At 48.9% G+C, this 16,334-nt stretch overlaps 1 protein-coding gene across 3 annotated transcripts in view; it reads right to left on the reverse strand.

Moving 5' to 3' along the window:
* TARS2 (threonyl-tRNA synthetase 2, mitochondrial) overlaps positions 1-15,443 on the reverse strand; it is a 30,273-nt gene extending 14,830 nt beyond the window's left edge. The window contains exons 1-6 of one of the 3 annotated variants that reach the window (XR_014542645.1): positions 12,344-15,443; positions 10,569-10,759; positions 9,793-9,916; positions 7,176-7,300; positions 3,523-3,640; positions 724-788 (exon numbers count right to left, since the gene is read on the reverse strand). Coding sequence is in view for 2 of the 3 variants with exons in the window: in XM_083591130.1 (XP_083447256.1) it covers positions 724-788; positions 3,523-3,640; positions 7,176-7,300; positions 9,793-9,916; positions 10,569-10,759; positions 12,344-12,409 (689 nt within the window). In the remaining variant the exon portion in view is untranslated. The remainder of the gene's footprint in view (positions 1-723; positions 789-3,522; positions 3,641-7,175; positions 7,301-9,792; positions 9,917-10,568; positions 10,760-12,343) is intronic. The other 2 variants (XM_083591130.1, XM_083591129.1) reach the window with 2 other exon arrangements.
* Between the last annotated feature and the right edge of the window lie 891 nt (positions 15,444-16,334).

The following is a 16,334-nucleotide window of genomic DNA, read 5'->3' on the forward strand; positions in this document are numbered from 1 at the left end:
ACAGGTCTGTTAAAGGGGTAGGTGGCAATATTGCTTACACCGATGCCCCTAAAGGGTTTTGCTACAATAAGAGGAGCCCATTGGGGAATTTAGTTGATCACTGTGAGGACAGGATGCTGAGCCATTGACTTGATCCAGCCCTAAGGCTCTTCCTAGGTTCTTACAACATGTAAGAAATAAGATATGGGATGGAAATAAACTGACCTGCTCATCTGCATCGCCAGGAATAAGCTCAGATTTGCACTAAAGATCAGGAGGCACTCCTGTTTTCTCAAAAGGCGGGTAAGGTAAAGGTAAAGGACCCCTGGACAGTTAAATCCTTTCAAAGGAGACTATAGGGTTGCGGCGCTCATCTCGCTTCAGGCTGAGGAAGCCAGCGTTTGTCCGCAGACAGCTTTCCGGGTCGTGTGGCCAGCAGGACTAAACTGCTTTTGGCAGCAGAACTCCATGATGGAAACCAGAGTGCACAGAAACGCCATTTACCTTCCCACCGGAGCGGTACCTATTTATCTACTTGCACTGGTGTGCTTTCGAACTGCTAGGTTGGCAGGAGCTGGGACAGAGCAGCGGGAGCTCACCCCGTTGCGGGGATTTGAACTGCCCACCTTCTCATCAGCAAGCCCAAGAGGCCCAGTGGTTTAGACCACAGTGCCACCCGCGTCTCAAAAGGAGGCAACAACCGCAGGTCAGCCGTGGATGTCCAGAGTCAAGGGTTTCTCTCACCTGTACACGGTGGCAGTCGGAGATTTCACCTTTTCGTCGATAATCTGAAGTTTGAACTTGTTGTGCTGGAAGGGCAAAAAAAGAGCCAACAATCGTCAAGGAAGTTTTGCAATACTTCGCTGTGAGAAACAGGGTGCTGGACTACGTGGGCCATTGGCCTGATCCTGCCAGCTCCTCTGGTGTTCTATCCATCCTGCAACCGCATCACCCAAAATCCCACTTCCCTGAACACTTTCCAAAAGAAGAAAATTAGTCTGAATGCTCAACCCAAAGCTGCTGGCCTGCATGCAGAAGTCTCCCGGTTCAATCTCCAGCATCTCCAGGTAAGGCTGGGAATATCCCCTGCCTGAAACCCCTGGAAGAACCTCTGTTGGATCATCAGTCTGACTCATTAAATGGCAGCTTCCTCTAGTCCTATTTAAACTGGCCTATTAATCAGAACCATGAGAACTGAAATCTTACTAGCTGTTTGAAACAACCCACACTACAGTGGTACCTCAAGTTACAGACTCCGCTAACCCAGAAATAGTGCTTCAGGTTAAGAACTTTGCTTCAGGATGAGTACAGAAATCGGGCTCCGGCGGCGCTGCAGCAGCAGGAGGCCCCATTAGCTAAAGTGGTGCTTCAGGTTAAGAACAGTTTCAGGTTAAGTACAGACCTCCGGAACGAATTAAGTACTTAACCTGAGGCACCACTGTACTAAAAAGCCATTATTAGTTCCAAAACAGTGAGAGAAAAAACAATATTCAAAACACAGCTCATCATTTCAATAAGAAGCGGGTCGAAAGAACAAGCCTGCTTAAAAGCAAAACATGTGAGGGAGCAACTCCTCTCCTTTGGGAGGAAGCCTCAGAAATGTGAGGCCATCACTGAAAAGGCCCTGTTCCTTGCGTTCAACAGCCTAGTTGGACGTTAATTGCAGATACTTAGACCTGGGCAGGTTCGTTGAAAATACATAAGTGAAGGCTGTCCTTCAAGGCTCTCTCTACTGTTGCATGAATGGTATCCTGCCATTAGACCTGGAGGCTGTGGGTTGTATTCTCTCTCTGCTGGTGCAAGGGCAATTCAGCACAACGAGCTGTGCCAGTGGAAACTCGTTGCGCAACAGATTGCACAATCTATCGGTCAACACAAGTGACCAGCAACCTACTTACATGTTCTCTTGTGCAAAACATGTCATGTATACGGCTAAGTGACTTTAACTTAGCACTGCATTGGATAAAGTAAAGGTAAAAGGACCCCTGACCATTAGGTCCATTCGTGTCCGACTCTGGGGTTGCGGTGCTCATCTCGCTTTATTGGCCGAGGGAGCCGGGATACAGCTTCCGGGTCATGTGGCCAGCACGACTAAGCCGCTTCTGGCGAACCAGAGCAGCGCACGGAAACGCCGTTTACCTTCCCACTGGAGCGGTACCTATTTATCTACTTGCTCTTTGACGTGTTTTCGAACTGCTAGGTTGGCAGGAGCAGGGACCGAACAACGGGAGCTCACCCCGTCGCGGGGATTCAAACCGCCAACCTTCTGATCAGCAAGTCCTAGGCTCTGTGGTTTAACCCACAGCGTCACCCGCGTCCCACTGCATTGGATACGACCCCTCTTATCCTGGCAAGCACGGAAAACTTTGCAAATGCAACACTCTGGATAGACCAGTCAAATGGAGCTGTGTATTTCGAAGGCTATGCCTGACTGTGAGTTTGCACCTATGTTCCCATGTCCAAGTGGAATATGCAAGAGGAACCCTGCACTTTTTCTAAAAATCGGCCACCAAGCCCAGCCGTTCCCCATGCCTTCTGGTGCCTTCCAGATCTTTTGGACTACAGCTCTCCCCAATCACATACTAGCACAGCAGTGTTGGCTAAGGATGATGGGAGCTGAAGTCCAAAATATCTGTAGGGTATGAACCCAGGGAAGGCTGAACTAGGCCATCGTTCTGTTTCCCCACAAAAGCCCAAACAAATTATTCTGGGAGGCCCCAAAAGAGAGGGTGGAAGGCAGATGTTTATGTCTCCAACAACTGGGATAGACAGCCTCTGAACATGGAGGTTCAGTTGACTAATAGCCACTGACAAGCAGCTCTTCAGAAACTGGTTTAATGCCCTCTTAAAAGCTACACTAAAGCCTCTGGTTCACTGGCGCATCCTGTGGCAGCAGATGCCACAAACTGCAGTCAACTTCTAGGAACTGTAGACAACTTTGCACCTGTTTCAGAAACCAGGCCATCAAAACAAAAACAGAAGAAAAAGCTTGAAGAACCTGTTGCGAGCCATTTTAGTAATTTTCACAGCCACAACGTTTTCAGGAGTGGAAATTCCAGTAGGGTAGGAAAGCAAAGGGAAGAATGCCCCACAGCACCTTGAAACTAAGGTGTGGAACATCTGTGGCAGCCCAGATGTTGCCGCAAGATTCCACCCTAGTCAGTGGTCAAGGATGACAACATGAGTTCCAATCCATGAACACCAGGGAGCACCAGATCTCAAACTGGAAATGGACTAGCAATACAATTAACTTCTGGACAAGCAAGGCCTCAGCTCAGGGGACAAATATGTCACATTTTACCTAAGCATTAAACTAATTTTCTTGTCCTTCTTGTGCTCCTCTAACATAGTACTTGTCCAGAAGATGTTGCCTTCCTGGACACTCTTGCCATCCTCACTCATCTTGGTTTCAGGTGCAAAATCCAGTTACGTCACTGGCAAGGCAGAGGCCCCGGCATTTAACTAATTAATTCTAAGCTTCTTTTTATTCCATCTTTCTACAAAATGACGGAGGGCGCTTCTGACATTCTTTGGCGTTTGCACCTTAAAGAGCTCCACCAGATCCTCTCGAGAGACTTCCAGCCGTTCAAAGGGATGGTTCTTGGCGATTATCCCCTTGCAGATTTCCTCCAGGACTGGCAGGTCTTTACTGGACACAGTCCTGTGAAGAAGAAAGAAATGAGAAGCTCTTTATAGGACACATGGAGACATCAACAGATAATGTCAAACAATTATAGGCAGCCCAGGCAGACCCAAAATGACAGAGGGTCATAAAACCCCTGATCTTCAAAGTTTTGATACCTAACCAACAGACAGAAAGATAAACCCTTGATTTGGAGCAGCCAGTTCTGTGGACCAGACAGCCTTTGTCCCTGCATATGTTGTGAACTGCTCCTAATCAAGTTTATTTACTTCCCTGCTTGTTTGATCTTAGAAACTTTGGAGATTAAGGCTTTGTTATCCTGTTTGCCGTTTTCAGCAACCCTTCAACCAGCAACCCTTGCAAGTCTTCTGCCTAAGTCAAACTTTATGACGATTCGGAGATTAAATCATCAGGAGGATTTGGAAAGAAGTTTCAAGACTAGCAAAATTTCTCAGTACAGAAAAGTCATTGCTTGACCAGTGGCGACACCTAGTGGACAGCAGAGGTGTAACACACCCACCCACGGGATTGAGGAAGTCCTACAGGCCAATTCATTTGTGCAAGGCAAAAAGTGTGTGCGTGCACGCGCATGCACACAGACCACTTTCAGAAGGAGATTCTTTTCACATTCAATATCTCATGCACCATATGCCTATCCTGCCTCTTTTTTTTCAACAACAAAATCTGAAAAGCAATGAACACATTAAGAGGAACATGTGAAGCTGCCATATACCGAGTAAGATCATTAGGGTGCATCTAGTCCGGGGGGGGGGGGTCAGCAAACTTTTTCAGCAGGGGGCCCATCCACTGTCCCTCAGACCTTGTGGGGGGGCGGACTATATTTTGAAGGGGGGAAAAATGAACGATTTTCGCCCGTCCGCAAAGAGGCCTGAAGATGCTTCGCTTTACTAGTCCCAGCTGTCGTCCCAATAGCCGCAGTTGGGCTTCTCCAGCCAGCCAGGCGCCATGGTGGGGTAGGAGGCTGAGTCGGCCAGTGAAGACAGAAGCAGCAGCCCCGACGGAGGAACCGCGGGCAGAGGTAGGAGAACTGGGGCGTCGCCAGAGCTTTTACCCACCTGCTGCTGCTGCTGCTGCTTCCTGAGAGGCACCGCAGAGAAGAAGACAGAGCTGCCCACCAACTTGCAAGTGGCGGCTGTGGCCACCGCAACAACCCACCTGAACGCCATGGGAGGAATGAAGGAGGGAGGGAAGCAGGCGGCAACGAAGAAAGCGTGTGAGGAAGCGGTGTGGAAAAGGGGCGCAGAGAAAGAAGGGAGGAAGGGAGGGCGGACTGAGGGAGAGGGAGGAGGAGCAGGAGGAAAACGCAGCGGCCGCTGCCGTCACACGCCCCCTTCACAGCGCCACCCTGCTGAGGCGGGCAGGCAGGCAAGCCAACTCCCAGCATCGACGGCGCCAGTGTGGGACAAGATTGCTCTGTCTCTGAGGAGAAAAGCGCCGCCGTGAGAGAGGGAGAGGGAAAGAACATGTGCGCTGGTGATCCACACGGCGATTCCCGGACTGTCCGCAGGCCAGATCTAGAAGCCAATTGGGCCCGATCCGGCCCACGGCCCTTAGTTTGCCGACCCATGATCTAGCACAATGCTGTTGACAGTGACTGGCAGCAATGTATCTCCGGTGCTTCATTGCAAAACAACATCAAACCTAGCATTACGTAAAATACATTGAACAAGCGCACAAAACATAATCGGCTGTGCATTCACATAAACAATTTTCTCCTGTATTTTTATACTTCTCTTGCACATTATCAACACATAAAGTACAACAATGTAAGCAGAAGTCCCAACAGATCAGTTCATTCATAGAATCTAAATATCTGCTAGTTTCTGTTCCACGTATGTCTTTGTATGTTCATAAAATCCAAATGGGAGCTTACTACAGTTCCACAGAATCTTGACAAGGATTTCCGGAATAATGCCTTGTTTCGCCGTCCTGGGCTTCATCAGCTGTACGTGTTCGTATGTAGTATATCAAGATAATGGAACTTATGAGATGGTGGTTTTGTGTTGATAATGTGCAAGAGAAGTATTTCATACTGTGATAAAAATACAGAAGATAATTGTTTATGGGAATGCACAGCCAGTTACGTTTTATGTGTTTGTTCTCCAGTGCTTCAGGCAGGGAGTCCTTTCCAGCTTAATCAGAGACTGAGCCTGGAGCCTTCTGTATGCACAGTGCGTAATCTCCCACTGAGCTACAGCCCTGGCTGTAAGCAATAAAATTAAGATTCCAGTCCTCATGTTTCTGATTAAATGGATGATTTAAATGGGGACCCAGGAAGGTGGTTTATACCAAGACAGGCCATTGTTGCATCTAGCGCTGGGTTAGGCTGACTTTTGCCTATTTTCCCCATGGAGCGTACTCTGTTCCATTGCACCCCAGGTCAGCCCTTTGGCAGGAGAAATCATTTTCTTATTTTATATATTCGCTCCCTTCCACCCCACCCCCCAAAGAGAAGCATGTGGGATGCAACGAAACACCGCAACCACAAAACACACACAACCTTTAGAAGAGTTTGGATTTGATATCCCGTCTTTCACTCCCCTTCAGGAGTCTCAAAGCGGCTAACATTCTCCTTTTCCTTCCTCCCCCACAACAAACACTCTGTGAGGTGAGTGGGGCTGAGAGACTTCAAAGAAGTGTGACTGGCCCAAGGTCACCCAGCAGCTGCATGTGGAGGAGCGGAGACTCGAACCCGGTTCCCCAGATTACGAGACTACCGCTCCTAACCACTACACCACACTGGCTCTCTTTAGAAAGGATAGATGTCCACTTGCAACCTTTTCTTATAACAGGGTTATAATAACTGACTTGGAGCAGTTCTCTGGGGGTTTCAGGCAGGGAACGTTCCCTTCCTACATGGATACGCCACTAGGGATTGGATCTGGGGCATTTTGCATGCAAGGCAGGAGCTCTGCCATTGAGCTACAGCTGTTCCTTAAAAATAAATCAAAGTCTGCAGCCTTTATGGTTCTGAAAGCAAGGCTTAATTTAATTAGGAACAGAAGGAACTGCCTTATACCACATCAGACCCTTGATCCATTATTGTCTACAGCAGGCACCCCCAAACTCGGCTCTCCAGATGTTTTTGGGACTACAATTCCCATCATCCCTGACCACTGGTCCTGTTAGCTAGGGATGATGGGAGTTGTAGTCCCAAAACAGCTGGAGGACCAAGTTTGGGGGTGTATGGTCTACAGCGATTGGCAGTGTCTCTCCAGGGTTTCAGGCACAGGAAATTCCCTGCCCTACCTGGAGAAACCACTCCGGCCCTTCTGCATGCCAAGCAAGGACTCTACTACTGAGCCATGTGTCCCTTTCACTTGAGAGAGGGGAGGAAGGGCCTCTCCAGCAGCTCAGCTGAGAGACCAGGGACTTTTAACTTCCAACTCTCTTTACATTCCAGCCAGTTGTTACAAGAACTCCGTAACCTGAAGAACTACAGACTGCATCTGCTGTTTTCCTCTCCTACCCCCTCTTCCTTTTCTGCCGCATCTTTTCAACTACACTCCCCAAAATCGCCCTTCCAACTTACCTTTCCTCATCCAAATACATGTCGTAGAAGAAGCCATTTTCAGTGCTGGGTCCGTGGCACAGGTAGGCACCGTAGAACTGCTCGGCGGCACCTCCTAGAACGTGGGCACTGGAGTGCCAGAAAAGCTGGCAAAGAGAAATTTGGGGAGAGGTCGAGTTAGGTACGCTGGAACTCTGGGCTCCTTCCCAAGGCAGCAGCACTGCCCCCCTGCCCATTTGCAGAGGCGAGCTGAGGACAATGGTCAAAACAAACCAAGGGAGAATATTATTATAAGAACATCAAAAGAGGCTGGCTGCTAGATCAGGCCGTTAAGAAATGTTGTCTGTCTGCAGGCGTGGACTTGGTTGAATGCATATGATGCAGCTTAGAAAAACAATCTTCTTGAAAAGTGCTACTAGACAATCTACAAGCCTGAAAAGGAATCAGCAGTTTAGGCAAATAAGCTCTGTCTGGTGCTAAAGGTACCTTAACAGCTGGACAGAAAATGGAAGAACAGGCCGGGGTGCTCTTTTGTCAGACAGCTTTTAAATTAAACAAAATGGCGTTTTTCTTAAAGCTTCGAAAGTGAAACTGTTACAGAATTCTAATTCTAAAATGTCTGCTCCATAAACAAGTCCTTGCTGGCGGGGGGGGGGGGGGTGGCCAAGCTAGCCCAGGATCCTGTCCTCGCAGTGGCCAACCAGATGCCCCAATGGCAAGCTTGCAAACAGGACCTGAGTGCAACAGCAACCCTCTCACCACTTGTGAGTCTCAGCAACTGGTATTGTTCAGAGGCATTTACTGTCTCTGACGGTAGAGGAAGAACAGGCCTAGATGCTGCTAGTCACTGACAGTCTCCTCTGCCTCTTCCCTGAATCAGCCTGACCCTCTTTCAAATCTAAGTTGTTGGCCATCATTATGTCTCATGGGAACAAATCCCAGAGTTTATCTGTGCTCTGTGTGAGGAAGTCCTTCCTCTTCTGGACTCACAGCTGTCCATGGAGGCGCAGGTCAATTCTGTGTCCAGGGCAGCTGTTTATCTGCTCCATCTGGTCCGCAGGCGGAGACCCTACCTGCCCGCAGACTGTCTCACCAGAGTGGTGCATGCTCTGGTTATCTCCCGCTTGGACTACTGCAATGCGCTCTACATGGGACTACCTTTGAAGGTGACCCAGAAACTACAACTAATCCAGAATGTGGCAGCTAGACTGGGGACTGGGAGCGGCCACTGAGACCACATAACACCGGTCTTGAAAGACCTACATTGGCTCCCAGTACATTTCCGAGCACAATTCAAAGTGTTGGTGCTGACCTTTAAAGACCTAAACAGCCTCGGTCCAGTATACCTGAAGGAGCGTCTCCACCCCCGTCATTCTACCCAGACACTGAGGTCCAGCGCTGAGGGCCTTCTGGCGGTTCCCTCACTGCGAGAAGCCAAGTAACAGGGAACCAGGCAGAGGGCCTCCTTGGTAGTGGCACCTGCCCTGTAGAACACCCTCCCATCAGATGTCAAAGAGAAAAACAGCTACCAGACTTTTAGAAGACATCTGAAGGCAGCCCTCTTTAGGGAAGCTTTTAATGTTTAATAGGTTATTGTATTTTAATATTCTGTTGGAAACCGCTCAGAGTGGCTGGGGAAGCCCAGCCAGATGGGCGGGGTATAAATAATTAATAATAATAATAATAATAATTGTTGTTGTTATCATCTTCTCTGTCCCAAATCTTCCAGCCATCATGCAAGGAGCTAGGAAGAAGCCCAATATAATTCCGAAAGGATGACTCTCCCAGGAGCCTGAGGAAGGAGGGCTGGAGGGGAGGTATTTCTGCCTTCATCTACAGAGCAACGTTACCAGACTGGACTTTCCTGGCAAGAATGACCACACCACCCTGACGGAGAAGGCCGCCCACTGGGACATTCCTCCTGAAAGCATCCTCTCCTAGAACACTGGCAATGAGACACAGCTGGGGTTCAAGCTGCCAGGCAGCCTGTCTCTACAAGCCCCTGAGGCTCACAAGCTAAGGTTTGATGCAGGCGACCAGCCCCATTTAGCTCATAGCTGTTCACACGCCTATTACCCACCAACGAGCTCCTTTTAAAAGCTGCTCTTCCTATAGTGCAGGGTCTGAGGAACCCATTTCTTGGCCAGGGAGGGCAGCTCTTTCTCTTCTCCCCCCCCCCCCGCAAAGAAATGCTGACAGGTGGGCAGGGCCATCCATCTGTTAAAAGTTAACCAATCACAGTGGGAGGGGAGAGGTCTGTTTCACCAGCGCCTTCCTCGCAGGAAAGGATTCCCTGCTTCTCTTCTGGAGTGGGGTAGATATTTTTTATTTCTTTTTAAAAACAGTATTAATATAAATTTACAGAATTTATATGAACACTGTGCTTATCAGCTGATGAGCAGAGGGTTCAATCCTGCTGCTTGGGCCACATGCCAGTTCCCTGTGGAGTACCTGGTGGGCACAGCCAATGAGGAATCAGGGTGCCTGGCAGTGCCGAACCTTGATTTCAGCCCCCAGAAGTTCTGGTATCTGGAAGGGGAGTGAGACCCTTTTCCGTGCTTGCTTGCTAAACTCCAGTCAAGATTTAGCAGCTTCCTTCCCTCTCTTCCGCACAAGCGAAACTCCTCTGGGTACTCACCGCCTGCCCATCCCGAGATTTGAAATCCACAAACTCCAAGCTGGCGTCGCCCTCCAGCGGGCGATCCAGGTCATGTAGGCTCCCATTCACCCGTGCCACCACGGCACCCTGGGCCAGACTCCGGCTGCAAGAGCAGTGGGAGGTTAGGACACATCTGACTGCCAACTGCCTCGCAACCACGAGGAGAAACGGACCAGATATTTATTTTTATTTATTTTAGGTACTTCTGTGCTGCTTGGTATTAAGAATCTCTAAGTGGTGCAGAAACATATTATTATTTTTAAGGTATGACGATTGGCCCCAAAAGGCAGAAGCTGGAAACTACCTTGTAGCGAGCTGGACTATCTGTCCACCTAGTTCAGTACTGCTCACACTGACTGGCAGAGGTTCTCTAGAATCCCACAGGGGGGCTCTTTTCCCAGCCTTGCCTGTCTGCTTGCAAAGCAGATGCTCTATCCCTGAGCTACGGCCCTTCCAGTGAATCACAATGTTTCAGATTGTGAGTTAAAGAAGAGCTTGCTAAGCCTTAGGAAGACCAAAGGTGCTGAACCCCATCAACTCAGGGGCATCTCAAAAAACTTCCAATATTGCTCATCTCCTAGGGATATGTTTTTACAAGTGAAGGACAGGATCTCAAATTTTTGAGTCGCACATCTCTGTTCATATCTCAAGAGCTGCCAACCCTTTGCCCAAAACAGTTTGCCTTTTTTTAAAAAAAAGTGATCAAGAGGAAGCACATTTGAAGACAGCACATAGCGAACATCTAACACACGCACCTGATCTGCAGCGCCACTTGATACGGCGTGGTCATCCAGGCCTCCCCATTTATTTCACTGCCACCTGGTAGGGAAATCCGGATCGGCCGGCTGTATCTGTGGTTTCGCTCAGCGCATCGTTCAGCCGCAGCAGCTTTTAGCTTCTCATAAAACGCCAGGCGCTCAGAGATGTGGGAAGGAAGAGCACCTGCCTACAGGAGAAGACATAGGACAGAGTCAATCGCCGTGAATTCTGGCCTTACCTTAGGGAAACAGCCACTTTCAAAATGCAGAATGACTGACAAGACCCCCATTAAAACAGATGGCCAGGAAATCTATCAATGTTCATATTTGTTAAAGGTAAAGGTACCCCTGCCCGTACGGGCCAGTCTTGCCAGACTCTAGGGTTGTGCGCTCATCTCACTCTATAGGCCGGGAGCCAGCGCTGTCCGCAGACACCTCCGGGTCACGTGGCCAGCGTGACAAGCTGCATCTGGCGAGCCAGCGCAGCACACGGAACGCCGTTTACCTTCCCGCTGGTAAGCAGTCCCTATTTATCTACTTGCACCCGGAGGTGCTTCCGAACTGCTAGGTTGGCAGGCGCTGGGACTGAACGACGGGAGCGCACCCCGCCGCGGGGATTCGAACCGCCGACCATGCGATCGGCAAGTCCTAGGCGCTGAGGTTTTACCCACAGCGCCACCCGCGTCCCTTACATATTTGTTACAGGACTGGGGAAAAAACCACTCCAGGTACTACAGCCAACATAGTTCTGTTGAGGGGAAAGTGAAGAAGAGTTACATGGTTTGTGGGGAAATGGTACCGTTTCCCGAGAACGATAGAAAGGGGTAAGCAACTGCCTTGGAGCAGTTTTCTCCCCAAAACCGGTAGCAGATAAACCTGGAGGCAGCAGGCTCCCTTTTATACCTTTTAGGAGTGTCAGTGTGACAACTGCCAACCCAAAGAGAAACTGATATACAGACCCCTGCCCTGTCTCTCCAAGAACAGGTTTCACGTGGCGCACCCAGAACGGCAATTCAGCGCTCAGTCAGACACTGAGGGCAAACATCAGATGCTCCCAAGATAGAGGAAAAATAAAGAGCACCTACTGATGGGAGCTTGCCCCCAAAGGATGCACAACTTGTACAGCGATGCTACAGGAGTGCATTTGGCACCTAGTCATTTCATTTAGCAAGCCCCAATTGGGTGAGTTGCAAATGTATGGGAGCACCATCATAAAGCAATAACCTCTAAGGTTTGGGGTGGGGAGACTGGATGATGAGCTCCGAAGGTTGTGAAGGGAAGAAAGTACTGTTTTATCTGGAGCGACGCTGGACACCAGGGATTGCCCGGCAACCATGCTTCTTCATTCTCAGCGGTGTGGGGGAAATGCCACAGATGCACTCTGTGCATGTTCAGAGATGCTCCATTATGTTGTATCGCTTTGCGACGTGTTTTCTCTACGCAGCACTGTCCTGAAAGCAACGTTAAGGAACGGCCAAGTTCAGGCCAGACGGTCTCGCCTTGGTCATTCACATAAATCTGAAAGTGCTGGTGCTTTGAAGGACCTGCTACAACAGGCAAAAATCTGGCTCTACTCCTGGGGCGGATGGAAGGCCTCAGTCGTTGAAAGCCTGCCTGCTGGACAGAAAAGCAACAGCAGCAGCACAGGAGCTCTCAAGACGAGAGGCTGCAGCTTTAGAAGTTATGGGGCAGCAAGAAAAATAGGATTGGAGACTGGGAAAAGGAGGGATTCGAAAAATAAATACATTTAAATTAGAAGGCTAGCAACAGACCCTGTACAGCCTGCAGAGATGGCTCTTCCCAGCCCAGATCTTCCTCCAAGGCCAAAGGACCTTCATCTTTTAGGAGACCCGTGTCAAGTCCTCAGTTCCCACGTGGGAAACTGCCGGGGTCCCTCTGGCCGGTTGCACCCTCTGCAAAAGCAGCTCCAGCATCCCTCTCCACCTTGCAAACTGCGAACCGGGAGCAGCAGCAGCAGCCGCCTGCGTGGGACTCTGCGTGTGCTGATTGGCCGCCTCTGCAAAGAGGAAGAGAACGCGGATTGGTAGTCTAGCTGGCCAATAGGCTTCCTCCCCCTGGAAGGAGTTTCCTTCCCCCTCCCCTCCTGAAACAAGGACTCGAGGATGTGAAGTTCCGCCCACCTTTCCTCCCCCGCCCGGATCAACGCGACAAGCAAATGAAATTCTGCAGCCCCCGATTCTCTTGCAAATTAAGAGGGCTTCTTGCATCGCAGGCTTGCACGCGAGGTTGCCAGCTGACCAGAAACTGATATGCAGGCCTTTGTGTAGGGTACAAAGGGGGAAAGGCTCCCCTCACGGCATGCGGGTGAGAAGCACGCTTTAACCATGCTGAGCGAGGTCTGTCAACCTGCACAGCTGCAGCGGCCAGCTGGAAAGTTGGCAACCCAGTAGGCGCGGCCCTAGCGTTGGCAGGGAACGCTTAAGGCAAAACACAGCCTAGCTGCACAGGAATTTGGTGGCCATACACTGAAGAGAACTGCATGTTGCAATTAAAACCAAAACATACCCAATTTCTGCCTAACAGGCATAAAGCATGCAGCTTTCAGCCTGATAGGTAGAGTTCAGAAAAAGCTGCATTGGTTGGATTTCCACGTCCCCTACAGTACTCAAAGGTCTTTTAAAAATGCCTTTATTTATTTAAAACATATGTGGCATAATCGGTGTGCTAAATAAAGTAATTTTGTTTCTGTCTCATTTAAATACTGTAGGAGGTGGAAATTCAACAGGTGCAGCTTCTAACACTGCCTATCCATCATAGGGAAAGGGGCAAGCTTTGAATTGTGCCCAACTGAATTCTACTCAGAGTAGACACATTGAAAACAATGGACCTATATCATGTCCATTTGTTTCAGTGGGTTTACTCAAGAGTATGACTAACACTACATACGAACCCTTTGCCTGTTAGGCTGCTGATTCAAGGGCCCAGGGGTTCCTGTCAGGAAAAAGGTCATGACCCCATATCCCCCTAGCAGCTCCATGAAATCCTATAAACCAGATTATCAGTGTGCACATACAAAAGGCAGAAAAGGCGTATTTAAGCATTAAAATCACATTAGAAAGTAATCACCCAAATATGAATTGGATCCCAGTCTTTTCAATGAGCAATTCGTAGAATGGGCAGGATTTGGCCAAAGACAGCCTCTTAAATTCCACTAATTTTTTTCCCAGTAGGAGAGTTAAGTGCATATCCTTGAATCCCTTCTACTAGAATCAATGTGGTATAAAAGTACCAGGGCTGGCCCAAGACATTTTGGCACCCGAGACGAACCACAAGATGGTGTTCCTCTCCTCCCTGAAATGTAAAGATCTACATGGCAATCTGCTGCCCCTGTGAATCCGGCCACCTGCAGTGGTCGCCTCATCTTCCCTTGAGGGCGGGCCGGCCCTGCCAAGTGCTCATGAGAGCCAGACAGCTCCCAATATATTTTGGCCCCCCACCCCAACACCTGAAATTGATGTCAAATCCCTAACCCTCCCCTTTCCCTCCTAACACCGAAAAGGACCATATTTCACCCTCTTGGTTTTTCATATTTTTAATCGGCAAATCCAAGCAGCTCATACCAGTTTTTTTTTCCTATGAGTAATGGCAGAGTGGGCTCTTTACTCTGAAGTTGCTACTGGTGTCTGTTCTATCCGAATAATGCCTTATTATTTTTTACACGTACAACTGAAAAACCCAAACTGTGTCCTACCTTTTAAGACTTGTTCCATGGATTACTGCCTCACTCACACAAAAACCACCCCTCTCAAGCATGGCCTAGCTTTTAAGGCTTGCTTTGAGGATGATGGAAGTGTTTGCGAATTACAAACAACTTGGTCCTACCTAAATTTATTTGGTTGCATATCCCAATTTGGCTTACTCTTGGTTGCATGTGCACAGGACTGCAGTTGTGTGGATCGGGCCCCATATGTAAATACAGATAAGCTCAGCAGAACTCACTCCTAACTCTGGAGGTAAAGTAACTTAACTACTTAAGTAAACAGCATGCTAGGAAAATAGATAACCAGGTTGTTACCTTGGCAAAATAATCAGATGTGCAGAGAGAGATGATAAATGTAAAAACCAAAACCTAAAAACAAGGCACGGACACAGAAGAAATAAATTGCAACCCAGTCTTGTAGGAAGCCTTTAAAAGGAGTTGATTCGGGTTTACAAAGAACAAGAATTGAGGAGGTCTAATCCGAGAGTGCCCACATGAGCTCTATGCCCAGGCTCATGTGGTGCCATTTCAAGGAATTTTTTATGACGCCGGTGCCCAATTCAGGTGGGAGAGGAGTGGGCAGTCTCACCCCATCCCCTGGCAACACACGTGCATATCATGTATACTACAGGTGCTGGATTTGCATGAGCTATGCCTCTTCAAAAAGAGAAGGCAGTTTGTACACGTTGATGATTGGTACTATTGGGCCCCTAAATAATTTGCAATATCAGCTTGAAGAGATTTAATAGACCACTGTAAGGTTTGAAGCCCCAGCTCAGGTCTGATCGGTGCATGGAACGGGGACTGGTTCTCTATAGGGGCACTAAGCACACCTGCCAAAGGAGAGAAGTCCAGAGTTTCTAGGCAAGGGTGCTGTAGGCATCAGAACGTAAGGAAGGAAGGAAGAGCCTGCTGGATCAGGTCAATAGGCCATTGAGTCCCAGCATCCTGTTCTCACAGTGGCCAAGATGTCCTTAATGGGAAACTCACAAGAAGGATCTCAACACAAGAGCCCTCTGCCTGCTCTTGTGGTTTCCAGCAACTGGGATTCAGACCCATTGCTGCCTCCAACTGTGGAGGGCAGAACATAGCCATCACGGCTAGCAGCCATCAGAAGTCCTCTCACCCATTGATTTATCTAATCCTCTAATCTAGGTTGGTAACCCATCACTGCCTCCTCTGGGAACAAGTTCCATAGTTTCACTAAACACTGCACGGAGTTCATTTTCTCTGCCCTGAACCTTCCAGTATTCAGCTTTGCTGCATATCCAGCACCCAGGCGTGTGCTCCTACGGCAAAGACGCTCAGCACATGAACACAGGTCACACTTGTACTCCATGCTCCCAGCAACATCACTCTCACAACCACAACTCAAGCCTGGTTCCACTCAGCCAACATTTCCACACCAATAGATTTGGCTATTTCAGCATCAGGTGAAGCTTTTGTCTGTGCAACTTTATTCTTAGATCTTCCTGTCCAAGCCCTTTTGGCACAGATGCCGCCTTTGGTTTCGTCTTACTCCCCAGGGTCTTCATTGGACCAGGCCTTCTATCGCCCTAGGATTCAGAGCACCTCAAGCCAATGACTTGAGTAGAAACAATTTAGCCAATAGCAGCAAGACGCACTTGTGTGACAGGGAGCAAGCCAATTGGAGCCATAGGTTTGTGCTGCCATTGCACAACACCTGCCTCCCTGGGGGGTATTTTTCCTAGCATGCTGCAAATACATGCTATAATCTTCTCTGCCCTCAGGGCTTTCCCTGTGAAAAAATATGTTCTTAGAATCATAGAAATGTAGAGCTGCAAGAAACCCAGAGGATCATCTAGCTTTCAAAATATTCACCCTGCGAAGTTGCTCTAGCTGGTTTAAAAAGCGCCCCCGTCTTTTGAGCCAAATTACGAACCATTGGGTGTTTCTGGCCATCAGGTCACCCCACAAGAACAAGAGTCAATTCAGGCAAAGGAACAGAAGCCAGTCATTCAACGGGCCTGAAGACCACACAGAGCTCCTCCTCCTTTTCCCTTCTGCTTGTGGGAACCACC

Source organism: Podarcis filfolensis (assembly GCF_964270895.1).
Source record: "Podarcis filfolensis genome assembly, chromosome: 16".
NCBI lineage: Eukaryota > Metazoa > Chordata > Lepidosauria > Squamata > Lacertidae > Podarcis > Podarcis filfolensis.